General features: G+C 39.8%; 1 protein-coding gene across 4 annotated transcripts in view; it reads right to left on the reverse strand.

Annotated features, from left to right (window-relative positions):
• The window catches only part of CADPS2 (calcium dependent secretion activator 2), a 317808-nt gene that overhangs the window by 164947 nt on the left and 132338 nt on the right, over positions 1 to 20523 (reverse strand). For all 4 annotated transcript variants that reach the window (XM_029285368.1, XM_015822226.1, XM_015822219.1 and 1 more), the window contains exon 7: positions 13253 to 13364. In XM_029285368.1, coding sequence (XP_029141201.1) covers positions 13253 to 13364 — 112 coding nt within the window. The remainder of the gene's footprint in view (positions 1 to 13252; positions 13365 to 20523) is intronic.

A 20523-nucleotide genomic window follows, 5' to 3' on the forward strand; every position in this document is an offset into this window, starting at 1 on the left:
AGCCAAGAAAATGCATACCAACTTAAAGAATCCCAAGTTCTATGATGCAAGAGGTAGAGAAAGGATTATCAGTTATTTTCTTAAAGATTAGCTTCGGCTACTATTTGAACAACCTACATGAATCAGAACCAACCACTGAAACAAATGGGTATCAGAACATATTATTTCTTAGACATGAGGGGATAAAATAAAGCTCTCTCAGATTAAGGGGAAGAGAAGTGGTGAATCTTTACTGTTAGATGGGAAAGAAATAGAACAAAAGCCTAATGAGTTGAAGACAAAGCAGCAATTTTATCCTAACAAAAGAAAAACAATAATGATCATTGAAGAATGGGAAATTATTTAACTATGTTCACAAGGCATGCCAGCAAGCTATTTTAAGATTATTATTAGCAGTTACAGAAAAGAACATCAGCAATATAAAGTATGCACGTGCATGCTCACCCCCCCTCAAATGCTAAATTATTTATTGGCTACTTAAGGATTTGACAAGCAGCTTAAAGAAATTAGAGTTTATTTTTTAACTGAATAATCAAAACTAATAAGACTGTTTTCTTTTTATTGAAATAGGCTTTTGTGCTCAAACAACCCCAGCTGTTCCCACGCTGAATTCACTTCTGTGTTAAGCAAGTAAAATGAATGTTGCTTTGAATTAATTTTAAATATCTGGATTTTCAAAGGCCAGAATATGACAGGATGAGGGAGAAGTTTTTTGATGGTACAGAATTTAGTAATCCTAATCCCATCTCAAAAACATATCTTCAGAAGGCAGTTTTCAAAACTCTAAAAATATTTTATCCAGATTTCGTCATCTTTAGAGGAAACCAATGAAAACAATGGGTCATGTTAACAATGCTTAACTGATGTTCCATTAAATTTAATGAGTCTATTCTAAATATGATTAAGTCGGGAACCAATATATGGATCTGCCTCTGATAAGTAAACATTTTTATGGGTATAAAGTTTAAATATATGTGCATGACGAAGCATGTTCTTGTAGTTATATACAGTCTTTGCCAAATTAAATATCAAATTTCTTCTCTCTCTTCCTACCATTCCCATACAACTCAATATTGCTCTGTTGTATTAATCTATGAAGACATTGGAAATTACTTATGCTTGTAAGCATCTAACATTCAGGATTCATATCTGATAAACCCAAGACAAGTAAGAATATAGAACAGTGGTGGCGAATCTATGGCATGCGTGCCAGTGGCAGCACTCAGAGCCCTCCCTGTGGGCACGTGCGCCATCGTCCCATCCCCGCCTCCCCCCACATCCCTCTCCTCACCAGCAGCCCCCCCGGAGGAGAGTCACCACCGGTCGTGGCCCATGCAGAACAGCGCAGCCAAGGACATGGCAGCCGGTACAAGATTCCGCCCCTGCACCCCACAGCATCATCTACTGTGTGGCCACCATGGTGCTGCAGGGCCGCCTGGGCGATCTGCTGTGGTAGGTGGCCCTGCGGGGGGCATGGGTGGGACAGGAGGCAGGGTGGAGTAGGTGGGGCAAGGGGCAGAGCAGAGTGGGCGGGGCAGGGGGCGGAGTGGGTTTTGGGCACTCGGTGTCTAAAAGGTTCACCATCACTGATATAGAACAATCCTGCTGGATCAAGCCAAAGGCATATGAAGTCCAGTATTCTGGGTCACAAATGGCAAGTTGTACTGGTGGACAACAGCCTCTTTCAGTATTGGAGTAACCAATACTTAAAAGACACTGCCTATGATTCAGGAAGTAATGAATAGGCATCAGTATCCTTGTCCACTTTTAAACAATCGAAATTGGTTGCCTTCCACAATTGAGCTATGTGCTATGACACCACATACAGTATTTCTTTCATCAGTTCTGAAACTCCCTGTCTTCCCTGACGAGTTTTATCTTATGAGTGAAAGAAAAACATTTCTCCATCTGTGCTGTTTGTGCCATAAATAATTATACATACCTTTGTAAAATCTCTTTTGCTTTCAAGCTGGAGCTATAATCTTTCCTCATAGGAGGCTAGCCCACCCCTTAATTATGTTGGTCCCTCTGTTTCAAAACCTTTCCCACTTCTAAAGGAACTTTCTAAAGGAACTGTGACCAGAACTATACATAATACTCTAAGTGTGATTTCACCATAAATTTGTGTAAGGGCATTATTATATCAGCAGTTCTATTTTCATTTCCCCTACAAACATTTGCAAGCATAGAATTTTCTGGTTTTGCAGCAGCTACATATAGGTTGACATTTTCATCAAGCCATCTACAATTATTTCTGATCAGTCTATGTCAGAAAAGATGACATTAATGTCATTGTGGTAGGTTGTTGCTGTTTTTTGTACCCTTGAATTGGTGTTGATTTCTAGTGACCTGCCTGGACAAGTCCCTGCAGTTTTCTTGGCAATGTCTTCAGAACTCTCTTGTCATTGCTTTCTTCCTACAGTTGAGAGACAGTAATTGTCCCAATGCCACCAGGCTGACTTTGTGCAACTATAGCTCACAGTCTCCCAGTTTCTAGACTGTATTTTATCCAAGCTGGCATTTTTCCTTTTACATGAAAGCGATTGAAGCTACCCATCATTATCATTGCAGCCTTTTCAGATGTCTAATTTCATTTGCCATTTTCTATGTTAATTTTAGCTTCTTTGGAGATAGTTGTCACTAGTAATATTTGTCTTTTGGGGGGAATATATAGACACACACATTGACTCACTGAAACAATTTCTTCCATATATAGGTAATCTGTTATGATACTCTATGCTACTTTCAAGTTACAGGACAATTTTACCCTCAACATACCCTTATCTACAGAGCTTGTATAAGAGATAATTATGCATCAAGCACTCCAACTCCCCCGTTTTTACTTAGATCTTCTTTCATTTGACAGAAATACATAATATTTCTTACCAAAAAAGTCACCCTCAGCTATGAGTGATTCTTCTATACTGGTTATTCCTTGCATTCTGCTGGCTTTCTTTGCAGTATCCATTTAAAAACTGCTCTATCACGGCTTCCGGTTAGGCATCACGGTGTGACAGATGCAGGAAGATGGGGCTCCATCTTCCATGTTCGATTTCACCCTGCTGGGGACCCTAAAAAGGGTCGAACGTCACCCTGGAGAGGCAATGAAGAAGGAGGGGACCTTCATTGATTGCAGAGGGGTGGCAGCCCTTCTGTTTGATCTGAGGAAGCCCTCCAAACTGGCGGGGGAAGGACTGGCCACATTTGTGTGCCAGTCAGAAGCTGCTGACAACTGAAGAAAATAAGTACTAAGGAGCAAATTTTGAGCAATGTGGATGGAACTGGGTAATACTTTATCCTTTCTTTATGATTTTAAGACTTTTTCCTCGAAAAAAACACCCAAAGCAAAGAATCCTCCCCGATGAGAGAGAGAAGGGGAATTTCCACCCCATTCCCCCAGGAAAAGAAAAGCGGCGAACTAATTGCTTGGGGGAAACAGAAAAAAATTACAAGATTAATTTGGAATCAATACAGATATATAGCTTTGAAATTTTGGTTCTAAAAGTGCTTTTGAGACTTTTTTTTTTTTTAAGAAAAAGAGACTTGAAAAGCTTGCAATATAAGTTTTGATTTAAAAGCTGGAAGACAGTGTCAATGACATCTAGTAGCAAACCATGGCACTACAATCTATTATGCTTAAAGGAAACTTGGCTTGAAGCCCAGATTCAGATAAGACTTTGTTATCCTTGGAAACTTTCACTTTTGAAGATTACAGCTGGGAAAAGGGAAAAAAAAACTCTTGGGCTGCTTATCTGTGTGGCAGAGATGATAAACTATTTTGAAACTGGCCTGCCTGGATTACAAATACAAATACTAACTGACTTTTAGAGCTGTGTCATGGATCTATTGTCGCCAACCTTTTTGATTTGGCGGCCTGGAAAGGGAGGCAGGCACTGCTACGTGCATGCGTGCAAATGGGCCACACATGTGCACATGCAAAAATGAATCCTGTGCATGCATGCACAAATGAGCTACGCATGAGCGCATGCGCAAACAGCTGCATGCAAGTGCATGTGCACATGCAAACGGGGCTGCACGGGTGCAAGTGCTGCAAATGGGGCAGCACTAGCTCTGGCAGGATGCTGTGGGCGACACTAGTGCCAGTGGGACAGTCTGGGCTGGGGCAGTGCTAGCACCAGCGGGATGCTTGGGGTGGCACTAGCGCTGGCGGGATGCTTGTGATCGGGGCAGCACTAGTGCTGGTGGGGCGCTCAGGGCGGAGTGGTGCTAGCGCCGGCGGGATGCTCGGGCTGGGGTGGCACTAGTGCTGGCAGGATTCTCGGGGTCTGGGCAGCACTAATGCCGGCAGGATCTTCAGGGTGGAGTAGTGCTAGCACCAGCAGGATGCTTGGGGTGGAACTAGCATGAGTGTGGGAGGATGAGTGCACACTTAACAAAAGTTTTACTTAGCATCAGAAATTTTGGGCTGAATTGTGGTCGTACGCCGAGGACTACCTGTACTGTACTGTACCTCACAAATCTAAACCTTTTCCCAATAATATTGTCTCAACCATTCATTGAGACTTTTCAGCTAAACTTAATTGATTCTCTGTGTGGAAAAGTGATATCATCAGTCATTGATGCCGAAAATGTGCCACAGCCAACGAACAGCTTTTCCCAGCACTATCTAAATAACTATGTAGACAGTGTCTGCCACCTTCATACTAGGCAGATGGCACACCCATATCTCTATGTGTAAACATCTAAAAAAAAGTGAATACCCCACTACTGCAAGCTGATGTATCAGATTGAAGTTATATGCTACTATCTTATCCTTGACTTTTGTTGCCAACCTCTCTGTTTTCCTAGCTAATTTTGTTCACCTATTTTGGCCCTATGACAGTGATGGCAAATCTTTTAGAGTCTGAGTGCCCAAACTGCAACCCAAAACCCACTTATGCATCGTCGGGTGTCGGGTGGGTGTGGCCCATTGGGTGGGCATGGCTGTGGTGGTAACAGCAGACTGGGTGGGACTAAAAAATTCAATCAATTCCAACTTTGCAAGATCTTTTTTTTCCCCGCGAGAAGTTGAAATTGACTGATTGATTGAACCTCTTTTTTTGTACATGGTGGTGGAGGCCTAAAGCGAAAAGGTTTTATAAAACCCAGCTGAAGGCCTAGAACTGGGGCGATGGTGCGTGTGCCCACAGAGAGGGCTCTGAGTGCCGCCTCTGGCACCCGTGCCATAGGTTCGCCACCACTGTCCTATGAGAATGAACCTGCTCCCTAAGAATCAGGAGGTCATTACATTGATCATACACACATAATGTCTGGCCAGCAGTTATTCACATGATGCTCACTACAATACAACAGATACCGTAGCTCCACAGCCTCTGGCAGCTGTTTGACTGTCTACTTGTAATACAAGATCACAACAATGAATCCTAAATTGATATCACACCTAGGAGGAAATAGAGACAGTGTTGCCCAATCTGGGCGATTCCTTTCTCCTATGCAAAGAATCAGCTGCAACATGAACTTGCAAAACTCAGGAAAAACAACTGAGTGGACAGAGATAATAAGCATGCAGATTTCACCATTTATCTGCTCTTCCGGCTGGATCAACAGTAACAAAAAAGGAAAGTAAGAAAATATCATTTAGCACAGAAGTTTATATGCCTTCAAGCAATTTAGTCAATTTCTGTATTTCTTTTATTCTCTACTTCTATGCTCAATTTTTCTATGCTGATTTTTTAAAAAGAGGAAGTTACAAACTTTGCCCAGTCTTTATACTATAACATGCTGAGATTCCTGCTGGATGCCTACTTTTCATTTTCCTATACAAATAAATGAAGTGATTTTATCTGCTGACTTGCACAGAGGCAAAAAGATGCCTCGATACTCCAATGGGTGTGGACTGAAAGTATAAAGAAAGTATAAAAGGAAAGTATAAAGAAACTGGAATTTAAAAAAAACAAACCCAGCAACCAGCAACCCTATCCTGTAGGAAGATAATGGCAAACTACTTTCCTATAGCCAAGAAAACCCCAAGGGTATGGTAACATAGTCACCAAAAGTAAAAAATGACATGGTTTCATGAATATGAATATATGTATGTATAGAAAATAGTCAAAGGTGGGGAATCTGAGCATTTGGTAACTGACTATCTTGAAAAGCTCCAAAAGGAAGTACTTACCTGTCTCTGAAGAAAATGTCTACTAAAAAATATTAAGTTATATAAAGTGTTATGGAAAGGGTGGGGGTGGGGGTCAGTTCTAGTGTCTGTATAAACTGGCTACACCACAGCTCCACACTGGATGTAAGCCCTGTTTTTCAGCTGCTGAATTCAACAGCTGAATGCAAAATCTCCATTTCATGATCTTCTTGCAAGGAGCAACTATCTAGAGGACAAATAGCTGATTTCCCTTACATCCAAACAATTCTTCAGGCTACAAGTTCTGCTTGAATACCAAATCAGTTGTGGTGTGGGTTTTCCTTTGCAGGAGCCACTCAACCTGCCATTTTCCCCACCAGTGACTAACCATATTTCTAACACAGATCTTTTTAAAAGCAAGCCATGCTACCCACTACAGAAAATTGGTGCTTGCATCCATAATGATTTTTAATGATTCTGTATATGAGGAATATACATACCTTAGAGATACAACAATGTATATATCTTAATAGATATTAACTTAATGAAAAAAGAAACAGGAAGATCCCACAATAAATCCGGTATGATGCTAAACGTGAAATGGATTTTTCACTATTTACTGAAAATTTGAGAAAAGACGGTAAGATGAATAGCTTTGGAAATGATTCAAATTATGTTATGGTCACAAAATATTAACTTAGATGGATACCATAAATAATGAACTTACTTTCACATATTATGTTCAACCACAGCTACTACATATAAATCTCCCTTTTTACAAGTGAGCGAATGAAGCTGAGGCAGGATGCCCTTCCTTCCATGCAGAATTCACAGCAAACATTTTTTTCTTTGCACCCTAGGAGAGAAACATCTGCAGCTACTTAGGATTGAACTCTCAGCTTTCTGAGTGGGAGGCGAGCATCTTTACCACTAGACCACCATGCCATGCAATATGAATGGAAAAATTCATTGCCAATCTTTCAGGTTGCCAGTCTCTCCTCAAACTAATTTTCCCATGCAGCTATGAGAACTTTAACAGAGTTCACGATTTCACTGTCCATAAAAGTTGCATTGTTATTATGTGCACACCAGAAAGGATTGTTTAAAACAAATTGTTCAGTTAGGCAAGCCAACTTTACGCTGATATATATTTTTTGAACCTGCCTTAACAAATTAAAAATCCATGTGCAACGAACTTCTCAGACTCCAAAGAAAATGGATAATAATTTACAAAATGTTACTAACTTGGCGCACCATGCACGTTCCTCTATCACTGTGAAAACAGATATAGCCACTTCCCCTGACCATCCAGTGGCCATTAGCAAGAGAACTAAGAAGTCCCATCCTTAGAGAACATAGTATTGGGTGCCACAGTGTAAGTATCCAGCTGTCAAATATCTCCAATCTAAACCTTTTTAATACATCTGATTACAGAGTGTAAGCATCTTATATTCTTTTCCAAGTACCTGACACTATATTTTGTGAAACCAAAAGCTTTCAAAATCATGTTCTTAGTTGCATGATATAATAAGAAACGATAATAAGACTCATTTGAGCTTCTTCCACTCACACATACATGGTGTGCATATATTCTTGCATGTATGTAACATGTATGTAGAGTATAGTGGAAACATCTGAATCCAAACAATGGAAGACTGGGGGTCTCAACACTCCTTTCCCAGAAACCTCCCGAGTCTCCCCACATTGGCTACAGTTTAGGATAGCAACTTGGTTGTTGCTGCTGTAACCACCTATTTTCTGGGAAGCAACTGATCTGATATTCTTTCCGCACTAACCTTCTTGGTATCCTTTATCCTCAGAATGTGACAAAATTGCCTGTTCAACTTTTTTGGAGAAATATAGGTTAGAAATTAAAAGATGAAAATAGTTTTAATAATGGATCTTCCTAGTCATATACATGGAGTCAGTTTTAATCTTTCCATCCTGTCCTTGGAGAAGAGAGAGCGCAATCTTGACCAGGATAAAAAAATATCAAACTTTACATAGAAAATATAAAGGTTAAAATCATAAAAGAGAATGCAATATTCCAGGCATACCACAAGATGGGTTTTACTACAAATAAACTTTTTTTCTGTGGAAAGTTAGCTACCAAAATATCTATATAAATAAAAATGTAAATGTTCATTTGTTCAAAATCTTAAATCTCCGAACGTTCTTCACCGATTGCTTTGAAATTTTGAAACAACGTTGCATTCGAATACGCGCATGTTTTTATATACCTACTATTATATAGATGTCACACCTGTGACAGGTAAAACATGCTTTTTTTGAAAAACAGCGCCATCTGTTGGACGTAAAAGCAACACACTTCTTTTCCATTTAACCAGACTGAGCCACAGCAACGCATGGCCGGGTACAGCTAGTTATAAATAAAATAACATTTTCCTGCCCAAACTGAAGACTGGAATGCAAGATTGTGATTACAGTCTACAGTTTCCCAGTTTATACAGAAAACAACCCAGAAAGAGACACTTACATAGCATAGGAAAAGATTCAAATTTCTATGTAAATGTATTACTTATATCTTCGAATCTAAAATTCTCTGGAAAACAGATGTTCTATTTTTCTCAATTACCTGGATGTTCTGTAGATTCCTGGCAAGTCTAAGTTTTAATGAGAGGCTGAATGAAACAATCTTAGGCTATTTTTCAGCCCTTATTCATAACTGCTCCCTTGGTTGTCTCCTCCAATATTGCCTTTTTTATTTTTAAAGGACTCAAACAATTTATCTCCAAAATAGAACAGACTAGAGTAAATCTCTGTATGTATGTGACAAAGAGCATTTCTTCCTCATGGATGTAACTGAACATTTGAGACCATCTGGCAAACAGCCCAGAGTAATGTGAATAACTGGCTTGAGGTTTACATCCACAACACACGGTTTTGCATGAGATGCAAATGTAGTTGACATCTACAGTAATATTTTTAAGCTTGCTTTCTCAGTTAAGAAAATGTTTTGAATACTTTTGATTAGAATATAATATCAGACTGCTTTAAAAGCAAATTGATGCATGCAGAATTTGGTTTTGGCACTTCTGTTTAAAGCGGACTGGCTTGTCTGAACTGAAGTTCAGAATAGTGAAGTTATATAGTCAGTGTATATTTCATCAGTCATCAATGGCATAATTCAAAATACTAAGTGGTGCTGCATTGTGAAGAAAAAAAAGGTAATAGAGAGGAGGGGCAAAAAAAGTTAGGTAGCCTTTCATCTAGCAACTTGTCTTAGGAATGATGTAGTCAGAGAACAGAAATGAATTTTAATTGCTGTGAAAAAAGTCCACCTAAGAAGCTTTTTGTTAATGTGATCCAAAATTACAGCTGTTAAGATTAAGTTCAAAGTGAACAATAGAGGTACAGGTAGTCCATGATTTACAACTGGTTGCTTAGCGGCTGTTCAAAATTGCAACAGACTCTTCCTCCAAAGTATTTACAATATGGTTCCAGAGTTCTGACAATCCCACCCTACAGTCACATGACCACATTTTGGGCGCTTGGCAACCATCCCACCTTTATGACTGTCTGCAGTATCCCATGATCATATGACCATGATTTACATTTTTGCCCCAAACTGGTGTTTACTTCCAGTTTACTTAAAATGCCCTATAGTAAACACTGAAGTCTCTTAACAGCTGCAGTGTTTGCTTAATGACTGCAGCAGTGTAGGAGATGATAAAACTGAGCCCCAGGGAGGGGTCAAATGCATCATCAGTCAAGAGTCTCTTTGTGCTTACAAGAGATCTAAGTCCAGCCCACTATGAATTCCTCATTTATCACCAAATTGCTTTGACTTTAATGGTTCAGATTCTTGTAGAGAGCTTACGCTTACAATAAATCCTTTTAGTCATTTGAACTGCCTGGATCTCCTGATTTTATAACTGTGGCAATTCTTTAACAACCACTGCAAAAAAGGTCATAAAATTGGATCAATCACGTGATGATTCACTTTACAACTATCACAATTTATGACCATAATAGGAAGGATCCATTACAGTTGCAAGTTGAAGACTACTTGTAACAAGTCAGATAACACAACCAAAAGAATCTCTACCACTTTTACTGCTCTAAATCCGCAATTTCTTAGGAATTTGGAAGTCCTTCCCAGTGCACTAGCACAAAGGATTTATTTATTCATTTCAATGAAACACTTAGGCCTTCATGAACAAATTAATCTAGATGATGACCTCTTCCATCATATCATAGGACAGTGGTGGCAAACCTATGGCACAGGTGCCAGAGGCGGCACTCAGAGCCCTCTCTGTGGGCATGCGTGCCATCACCCCAGTCTTAGGCCTTCAGCTGGGTTTTATAAAACCTTTTCACTTTAGGCCTCTGCCGCCGTGTGCAAAAAAAAAAGGTTCAATCAGTCAATTTCAACTTCTCGTGGAAAAAAAAAAGATCTCGCAAAGTTCGAATTGATTGATTGAACTTTTTAGTCCCACCCAGTCTGCCGTTACCACCACAGCCACGCCCACCCAATGGGCCATGCCCACCCGCCACTCGACGATGCATAAGTGGGTTTTGGGTTGCAGTTTGAGCATTCAGTCTCTAAAAGATTCGCCATCACTGGAATAGGATGTTATTCCCAATAGAAAATGTAGCATCGCTATCAGTTTTGAATATATGGATAATATTCATAATTCCTACCTTCTGGTAAGGGTTGTTGTTATTTTAAATCCAGAATCAGTTTTGCAAAGATTTAAGGAATACAATAAACCTCTTATATCTTCTCATGCAATTTAGCATACAATTAAAATCAAGAAAAAATTCTAGCCCATTAAAAAAAAATCAAGAATGCTCTTATTTCTCAGTAATAAAAACCCATATTGCAGCGACAATCATCCAAATCGTTTGAACAACTACACAATCTAGCACTATTTTTCCAGAAATAGCGCAGCTTAATTTGTATAAGATATCTCCTAGCCGGTTATACTGTTTTTTCTTTCTGTACTGCTTCAAGAAACCAAAGAGTCAGTAATAGTTGTATCTTTTAAATAATCCTCTTTTGCTTTGGAGAATGGGAACAGCAGATCTTACACAGCTAGAAACAAATTGAACATAAGCAGTGCCCTGCTGGATTGGACCTCAGGCCCATCTAATCCAGCAGCCTGTTCTCACAGTGGCCAACTAAATGCACAAGGAAATCTCCCAGTAGTCTCTCAGCAGATGGCCTTCAGAGACAGTCACGCTCCATCAAGGCTAATAGTTATTGATCCACATGACTTTCATGAATCGATCCAAACCTTTTATTGAAGCTAGCCAAGTTAGTAACCAGCACCACATCGCTTTCAGGCTATATTGCTTGCTAAGACTGACAATGCCTCACACAAAGAATTTGTCTTCAAACCAAGTACAATTTATGTGTTCCACCATGTGCATCTTCTTTAAATACTGAATTGTATACTTCAGTATAATGATGCACTTCAATGCTGGAATCAAGTGTGGGAGGCTTTTCCATTAACATTGTTACTTGCTTTATCCAATTTTCTTTTAATAAGCATGATCCGCAAAGGATCATAACTTAATGTCAACTCTTTAATTTTCTGGCTCCAGGGAATTCTCACTTAATGACTCTCTTTGAAATTGTCAACTCTGCTGCTAAGCGAAGTGGTCCTTAATTGGCAAATCAGTGATCACAACTGTGCTTTCCAGCTAGAAAAAGACAAGATTACTTAGTTACACATTTTGGGTTTTTGTTTGCCTCCTAACCATTCTGCTGGCCTTTGCAATGCTCAAGTGCCTGCTTACTGTCTTGTTTACACTGAAAGCAATGTGACTGCACCACAACCTGGGCCTGGGAGCCATGGGTATGCTACATAAACATCTTACATTAGTACTCAATTGAAATCTCTTCCTTTCTTTCCATTCTGTGGTGGTGAGGGTGAAGAGAGAAAAAGCAAACAATTTCTGTAGATACTCTTTTCTTTGCCTGACCCTTACCTACTACCAATATGTGCTTTCAACACATAAAAGAGCAAATAGCTTATTATCTTGAAATGCAAAGATCCCAAATGTTTTTAAATGGGCTAGAAAGATATTTTTTCAGCACTATTATAACTTCGAATTGTTATTGAATGAAGGGTTGGTATGCAAGGAATACCTGGATTTTATTTTAATAATTTCAAACATCATGTTTTTAAAGTTATTGTTTTATCTCAAATGAGCTGTAATGTACCCAAATACTCTAAGTGGAGGCTTAATTAAAATTCAGTTATGACTAGTCCTCATTTAGCAAATGACTCATTTAGTGACTGTTTGCAGTTATACAATGATGAAAACATAACCTTACAACCAATCCTTGTATTTCTAACTTTACAGGTCTGTAAAACAAAGAGCTGAATTACGTTCATAAGCACAGTCAGGGTTTCATTTAGCAACCCCTTCACTTAATGTCCAAGTTGCTGGTCCCAATTGTGGTCATTAAATAAGAACAATCTATACCAGATGCAGTGGCATTTTGGAAAAGACAAAATGATAATTCATCCCATTTGTATGTGATCCAAAGCAAATGGGGCTTTGATCAAACTGCCACAGAGCCACCATTTTTTTTATCATCTTCCCCTCACCAATATATTACTGAACAGATACTGAGCACATAATAACTGGAATTTGCTACAACCTGAGGTATAATCTTTATTCACCTTTCCAGGCTTTTTCTCCTGATGTTTTGGTCATACAACTCCCAAATTCTCAGAAAGTATCATTTTGGCTAGAAATTCTGGGAATTACTATTCTAACATATCTGGAGAAGGCTAGCTAGCTTATTTCTTATTTTTGAGACCCTCACTAGCAAAAAGATGAATAAAGCAAAAAGCACAGTTCAAAATCAGCTGTTATTATCTACCCTTAATAGGTACGACATTACTTTTTACACCGAAAGTACCAGGTTCACCATTTCAGAGATAAAGTAAATATCAATTATTGACAAATTCTATTTTACATTTATGAATTGCATAGGCCAAACATCTTGCTATTCTCCATACATTCTGGTTACAGTTCATTAATAATTTGTTATCTATAAATTGGGTTTTTACTGCAAGTCTGAAACGAATACATATTTATGGGATTCACAAAGAAGCTTATAGCAGTTACCCTCTTACTCAATATTTTATACTAGTAAAAAAAAATGTTAACACTCACCCTTCCTAGCTCTTTATCTTCAAGTGCCAGGACCCCTGTGCTTTCTGTAAAAAGTTTCACTTTGACGACAGGCCGAGGGTGGGTGGTGGTAAAATCCCCTTGAGTTCCCCACCTGTAACAACAACAAAATTGTGACATTCATAACCCAAGCCCATTAAGGGTAAGTGGTGCTCTGGATTTCAATAAATAAGTGCAGGATTTTCACCTCTCTACAGACTTATTGAATAGAAATGTACATCTGAACATTAAGTTTTGAGAGTGGCAGAGATTTAAGGATTTTTCAGACATTAGTTTTGCAATTAAAAACCATTCAATGTGGCAGATGGCATGATGAAAGATTAATTATACGCTGTGAGTATACAACAAAAAGTGGATAGATTTGTGTAAATTATTTGGGATAAATCTGAATTTTTCCCATTAGAATATACTAAAGATATGTTAACCGTGTTTTTTCAAGTATTGTGCAACTGTAGTACAATGTTGTGAGTAATGCCTAATCCAGTGAGGATGAACCTATGACAGGGATCCCCAATTCTCAGTCTGTGTACTGGCACTGGGCCGCAGTACGCAAGAAACCAGGCTGTGCAAACAAGTGAAGCCCCATCCACGGGATGCAGGCAGCATGTGAAACCATGCCCTCTCCAGTCCGTGGAAAAACCTCTCTCCATGGAATCGGTCCCTGGTACCCCAAAGGTTGGGGGCCACTGACCATGCCATTTTTGCTGACATGCAAGCCCTCTAAGGCCTTTGAAAATCGAGCAAGCATTTTCACATGATTTTCAGAGGCTGCACAAGCCCAGTGAGAGCAGGTCCCAGTCACATGAAAGGGCCCTCCTTTTGCAGGGCCTCTGAGACCTCCCAAAAAACCACACAAGAACAGGGCATGCTATCCCACTCTTTTGGGACAGTGCGAGGCCAAGTAACAGCATTCTCTCATTCAGCATTTCAACAGCTACAACCTGAAAATAGATTTTCATTAATAGCATTTTAGCAGCTACAGCCTAAAAATAGTTTTCTTTTTAAAGGCTTGTTTTGATGGAGCCCAGTTGCAGACACTACTGAGCTTTCCTGTTTTGCTTGTCTTGGAAAACAAAGAAGACTCTTCCACAGAACAATTGTCCTCTGGTGGGAGCTAGAAGCATGTCTTTTCCATGGCAGCCCCTGCTCTATGGCACACTCTGGCCCCTGAAGTTCAGCAGGCCTCCATCCTCCTGGCCTTCTGTAAAGCTTTGAAGACCAGTCTTTCCCCTCAAGCCCTGGGAATAGATGACTGCATATTAGAAGTCTGACTTGGTGCCAGGTCTTTGTCTTAATGTTTTAATCTGTTTTAATCTGTTTAGTTTTATAGTTTTAATAAAAAATAAATGAGTATGTAACCATTTTTGATAAACCTTGCCAGGAAAAACTTCAGGGACTTATCTAGGCAGTCTCCAAGAATTGGACATGATTGAACAGGGAAAAAAAACAACCCTCTGCAATGCCAAACCAGACATCATCTGAAACATGTTGCTGATACTATCCTGCCCTTTATTGTTCCCTCCTAGTAATGCAGATCTGCAACTTGACAACAAAGGTTTCTTTCGCCATTGGAATTTCATGGCTGTCCAATGTATACTTTAGGAAAATGCTGAAGAAAAAAAACATATAAGGAGAATATGATGATACAAAGTTGTTGTTGTTGTTGTTCTTTTATGCCAGTGTTGATCTTGCTGACTGACTGGACAAGTCGCTGCAATTTTCTTGGCAAGATTGCACAAATGGTTTGCTATTGCCTCCTTCCAAGGGTTGAGAGACAGTGACTGGCCCAAGGTGACCCGGCTGGCCTAAGCCGGGGTAGAACTCACAAACTCACAATCTTAACTACTTGCACCAAATAAGAAATAACTGCTATAACTAACACTGACAACAAATTACTTTAAGATAAGACAAAGCTCTATGTACATATTTTGTATGTAAATACTATGGCTACAGCTCTGTTTTCCATAATTTGCTAACCCCCCTTAAAGATAGTAATCAGCAAATGGCATCAACTTCATTTGACTCATGGTGGAGTCATCTGAATAGCAAATTTCTTCTCTAACTAGACTGGCCACCATGATGCAGAATTAAGTCTATTTTGCACTAGCATATTCATTGTTTTCTTATGTATATAGCTTGTCTGCAACTGTTTGCAGAAAGCATTTATGCATTTTTCAAGTTACTAGTTTTGATTTCTCCCCAAAAGCATTTAACCATCTGCGAACTATCATAATATGAATTTATTCTGTTGCAAGGGTTGGATGCCTTAGCGACAAAACACTGCCATCTCTTACACAAGGATGAAGCAATTACAGCATGTCAATCACTGCAGAGTTAATTCTAATAGAGTTCTGAGATGATGCTGAGAAAAAAGACAGGTAATGCAGGAAAAAGGAAAATATAGCGGAGAAGGGAAAAAAAAGCTTATTTAGGATGATATTCTGAAAGAGACAGGAGGGAGGGTATTTTGAAAGAGATAGGGCGGATATACAAACATAAAACATAGTGAATTCTTAACATAATAGATGGATGTAGAAATTGAAATGGCATCTAACTTAATGAAGTTAGACTATTTTTGTGACTCTTATCACCAAAAGATTACTGTTTTGAAATAAGCCCAACACCATCAGCTTTTCTTCAATCCATTTTGTTAAATAGTTAAATTCTGTGATGCAAATGCTTACAGCATAATGCCAAGTTATATTGGAAACAGATATTCTCTTGGCTTCTATTTACTATAAAGATTGTTAAAGCGACTTTCTATTTCTTCTGCTTCATTGTGGTACACTGTAAAGTGTGTGTGTGTGTGTGTGTGTGTATGCAGTATATCCCTTGTGGTGTTTTTAGCTACACTGATCAATAGGAGGCACTATGCGACCAGTTTGATTGTACTGAGGCTCAACAGATATGAGTAGTAGTTGTTATTCTTTGGAGTATAATATCCATTATATGGGTATAAGTAACATCTATGGGGAAGACCATCAGGCAATTCATTTTGATGTCCAAATAGGGCAAAACCAGTCACATGGTGTTTCCTGGAGGTCCATGTAACAGAAAATACCACATAGGTTATCTGCTATGTAAAAATAGGGAATCCCTGTTCATTAGATCAGAGGTTCCCAACCTGTGGGCTGCGGCCCACTACCAGGCCATGGGCTGTTGGCCACTGGGCCACCTGAGTGGCTGGCCAGTGCACATGTGTGTGTGTGTGTGTGCACGCACCCCCATTCGTGCTAGCATCGCGGTGTTGCGCAGGCACTAGCGATACCGTGAGCATTGTACAGGCACCATGAGCCCACTGCCCCACTCATGATAGCATTACAGCGGCACGCCAGTGCTATTATCGCTGCAAGCGCACACTTCCCCCACTCACACTAGCATCGCCCAAGCATCGTGCGGGCGCTCATGGCCCCATTTGCGTTGTGTACACAATCGTGGCCCTATTTGTGTGTGTGCTTGCAGTCCCATTCGCACATGCATGCATGCACACATAAATGCGTTTCCACACCCCTGCACCAGGCCGCCAACCAAGAAAGGTTGGGGACCCCTGCACTAGGTTGAGACTGGAAGTCATGTAAAACTTTATATATGGGAACATGACATAACAATATCTGTACTTCTCTGCTCTGAGATTTCAAGGGAAGGGGAACTGTATACACAATTCTGACACTTGCTATATAAACCTTCCTGCAATAACTAAGCATCTGGACCTGGATACCTCTTAAACTAATGCACTGTATATAATCAAATGTATATTGTCTACTGAAATGAAAAGACCCATGAGTTCAATTCCTGTTAGAGGGTTTGAATCTCACAGAGTAACAAGCTATCTATAGTATGTAGGTATACAACATTTTGGTGACATAAGGATTACATTAAACAAAGGACAAAAATTAGATCACAAGGAGAATGGACATTATGAGATGGGATAGTTCATAGCACACTTCCACCTGAATGTGAACCCAAAATTCAACAGTAGAATTAGGAAGGACTCTAAGATGTGTGACATAAAATAGAATACTGGGTTGAAGATGCTCATGCTGTGTGTGTTAAATGAAAGTGTTTTGGCTTGAAGTAAAAGAAAAAGCCTCATATGCGTTATAATATAGATCAGTGATGGCGAACCTTTTAGAGACCTAGTGCCTATAAAACCTGGCCCTGCCCCCATTCTGCCCCCACCCCATCCCCTGCCCTGCCTGCCCACAGGGCCACTCACCACCTCCAGGGCCCGCCGCAGATCGCCCAGGCAGCCCAGCAGCGCCATGGCGGCCATGCCCTCTGCCCACACCTCACAGCATCAACTGTGCATGATGGAGCGTGAGGGCAGAGTCTTGTCCACACTGCCTGGCTGCCATGTCCTTGGCTGCGCCACTCCACGTGGCCCATGCTTGGGGGTGACTCTCCTCCAGGGGGACTGCTGGTGAGGAGGGCGTCACAGGGGAGGCAAGGCTGGGGCAATGGCATGTGTGCCCACAGAGAGGGCTCTGAGTGCTGCCTCTGGCACCCGTGCCATAGGTTTGCTACCACTGATACAGATATTAGGAACATTCTCTCTCTCTCATATATATCAGTGTCTGTGTATCTGTCTGTGTGTCTGTGTCTGTCTGTCTGTCTCTGTGTGTGTATTCACATACACACAAACACATGTACTCACACACACACATATATACACAAATAAAACTGCTACACATATGTTCAGATAAGTAATACAACAATTTAATATTTCAAATGTTATTTACTTATATTCTCCACAATAACAGAAATCTAACAGCTGCAGTGTTTATTGTAGTAATTTTATTTTAGTGACATCTGCAAACACTGTGTTGATCAGGATAACTTAATTTAGCAAAGACTGAAAAAAAAATCCAAACCACTAAGACCAGTGTTAAGTAAAATTTTCTAGCTTTTTCATAGTACTATGGGATTTATATTGGATTAGGAATCCAAAATGTTATTTTTATACAGAATGAAACAAGGAAAGGAAAAAGCAATGTGAACTGAGAAAGTTAACTGTAAAAGTAACATGTAGGTATATCCTTATCTGCCCAGATACTGAAGGTGACATTCCAGAACACAAGAACTGAGAACTTCTCTCAAGGCTAGAGATAGGTGCACAGGTAGTCATCGCGTTATGGCCAGTCACTTAGTAGTCATCTGAAGCTATAACGGTTCTCCTTGGGGATATTTATGTCCTGGTGTTAAATTTCCAACAGATCACATGCCATTTGCAGCATCCTGCAATCAAATGACTGCTTTTTATGACGGCATTTACTTCCAGTTTTTGGCAAAACCATGGGTTTGCTTAAAGACTGTGCCATTCACCTAGCAACCACAGCATATGCTTAATGATGGAAAAAAGATTATAAAATAAGGTCGGTCATATGAATGACCCAATTTACGGTCATCACAAGTTACGACCGTTATGGATAGGTTCCATTATGGTCATAACTTGAGGACTATCTGTAGAGAAATAGTGATAAAGCTTTGAAGAAGGTAGATGTCAGCCCTTTAAGAATAGAACAGGTCAGGAAATAGACATTAGAAGTCTTATTTTATTGATATACTGTAGACCAGGGGTAGTCAACCTTGGCTCTTTTATGACTCGTGGACTTCAACTCCCAGAATTCCTGAGCCAGCTGGAGTTGAAGTCCACAAGTCATAAAATCGTGGGCACTCCAACACTGGAGATTTTTAAAAAGAGGCTAGACAGTCACTTGTCTGAGATAGTATAAGATCTCCTGCTTGAGCAGGGGGCTGGGCTAGAAGACCTCCAATATCCCTTCCAGCTCTATTCTATTCTACTCTACTCTACTCTACTCTACTCTACTCTACTCTACTCTACTCTACTCTACTCTACTCTACTCTACTCTACTCTATTCTATTATGTGCTAGTACCAACATCTAATGGAACTACTAAACAAATACACATAGCCACATAACTGCATGCAAATCTAAGTTTGGTTGCACTAGGATATTTAATTTTTTAAAAATACAATAATTTGTTGCATTAAATCTCAACAAATTATTAATATTTGTGACATTGTTTAGTGACCATAACAGTAATGTTTTGGTTTACCTTTGATATAAATGAATAAATACCAATGAATTGAATTCTCTAACAAATGCCATTCTCTGCTTAAAAACTTGCACAACTAGCATATTTTCAGGAAGAGTGGATCATATCTTAAAGGTTTACCTTAGGGAAAACAACATATAAAATTCTGTATATTCGGACTTCCGGTGGGACGGCGTGCCGATGGCGGCTCTTTTGGAGCGTCCGCTTGGGAAGGCGTCAGAGCCAGCCTGAACAGCGGACATCAGCTGTTCAGCGGCTTGGAACCTTGTGCCCCGGGAGAAGGGGCCAAGGTGAGTACTCCCGGATAGGAGTAGAGCCCCAAAAGCTCTCCCTTAACTTAGGGAGAGCGAAAATTGGGTGCTCCTCCGGAGTCTGGGAACCTCCGTCTCCCAAATGCCTTTGCTCCCTTTTTTTTGGGAGCGAAGCGAGTCATTGCCTCCACCTCCGCGAATTATAGAGACTTGTGAGTAATAATAAGCAGACGGAATTGCCCAGGGATACTGGACTTTGAGCAATCTAAGACTTTAACTCAATTTATTTACATCTTCCCTATTGAACTGGGGAAAAAAAAGAGAAAAAAGATGGCTGCGGTTTGCCTTTCTTCAAAGTGAGAGTGATTTCTTTTTTCTTTTTTTTCTTTTTTAACTTTCACTTTCCGGTGGAGCTGAATGAAGAGGGAAATAGTTACCCCTTGTAACAGTGATATGGAAAGTTTTAGTGATTTCTTTTTCTTTTTCTTTTTTTAATGAAAGAACTTTGGATTTGATTTTGGATTTTTCCCCCCTTTTGTTTCCGAAGCTGTGCTTAAAGAAGTTTGAAAAACAGCTTTACTTGAGGGAACTTCCGCTTTGTTTAAGGACTTTTAATAGTTTAACTTAGAAGTTAATTTTTCTTTAATTCTATCGATGGTTTCATTTGAAGACTTACAAAAAGTTTTGAAACAAATTAGAGAGAAATCTGAAGATTTTTTGGAGGGAGCTACAAGGATTTTGTCAGAACATATCATTTGCTTTATAAGGTATTGCAGAGGCTAGGATGGAAGGAAAAATGGAGCCTGTAAAAGCTGAAAGTGGACTGACAAAGACTCAAGAAGAAGATTTGGATTTTAAGGAAGATATCTGGAAGGATTGGCGGCAAAAGCGGAAACTGGATTGGAAATATCTAAAGAAATTTTACA

Source organism: Protobothrops mucrosquamatus, unplaced genomic scaffold (assembly GCF_001527695.2).
Source record: "Protobothrops mucrosquamatus isolate PMUCROS unplaced genomic scaffold, P.Mucros_1.0 scaffold_172, whole genome shotgun sequence".
Classification (NCBI taxonomy): domain Eukaryota; kingdom Metazoa; phylum Chordata; class Lepidosauria; order Squamata; family Viperidae; genus Protobothrops; species Protobothrops mucrosquamatus.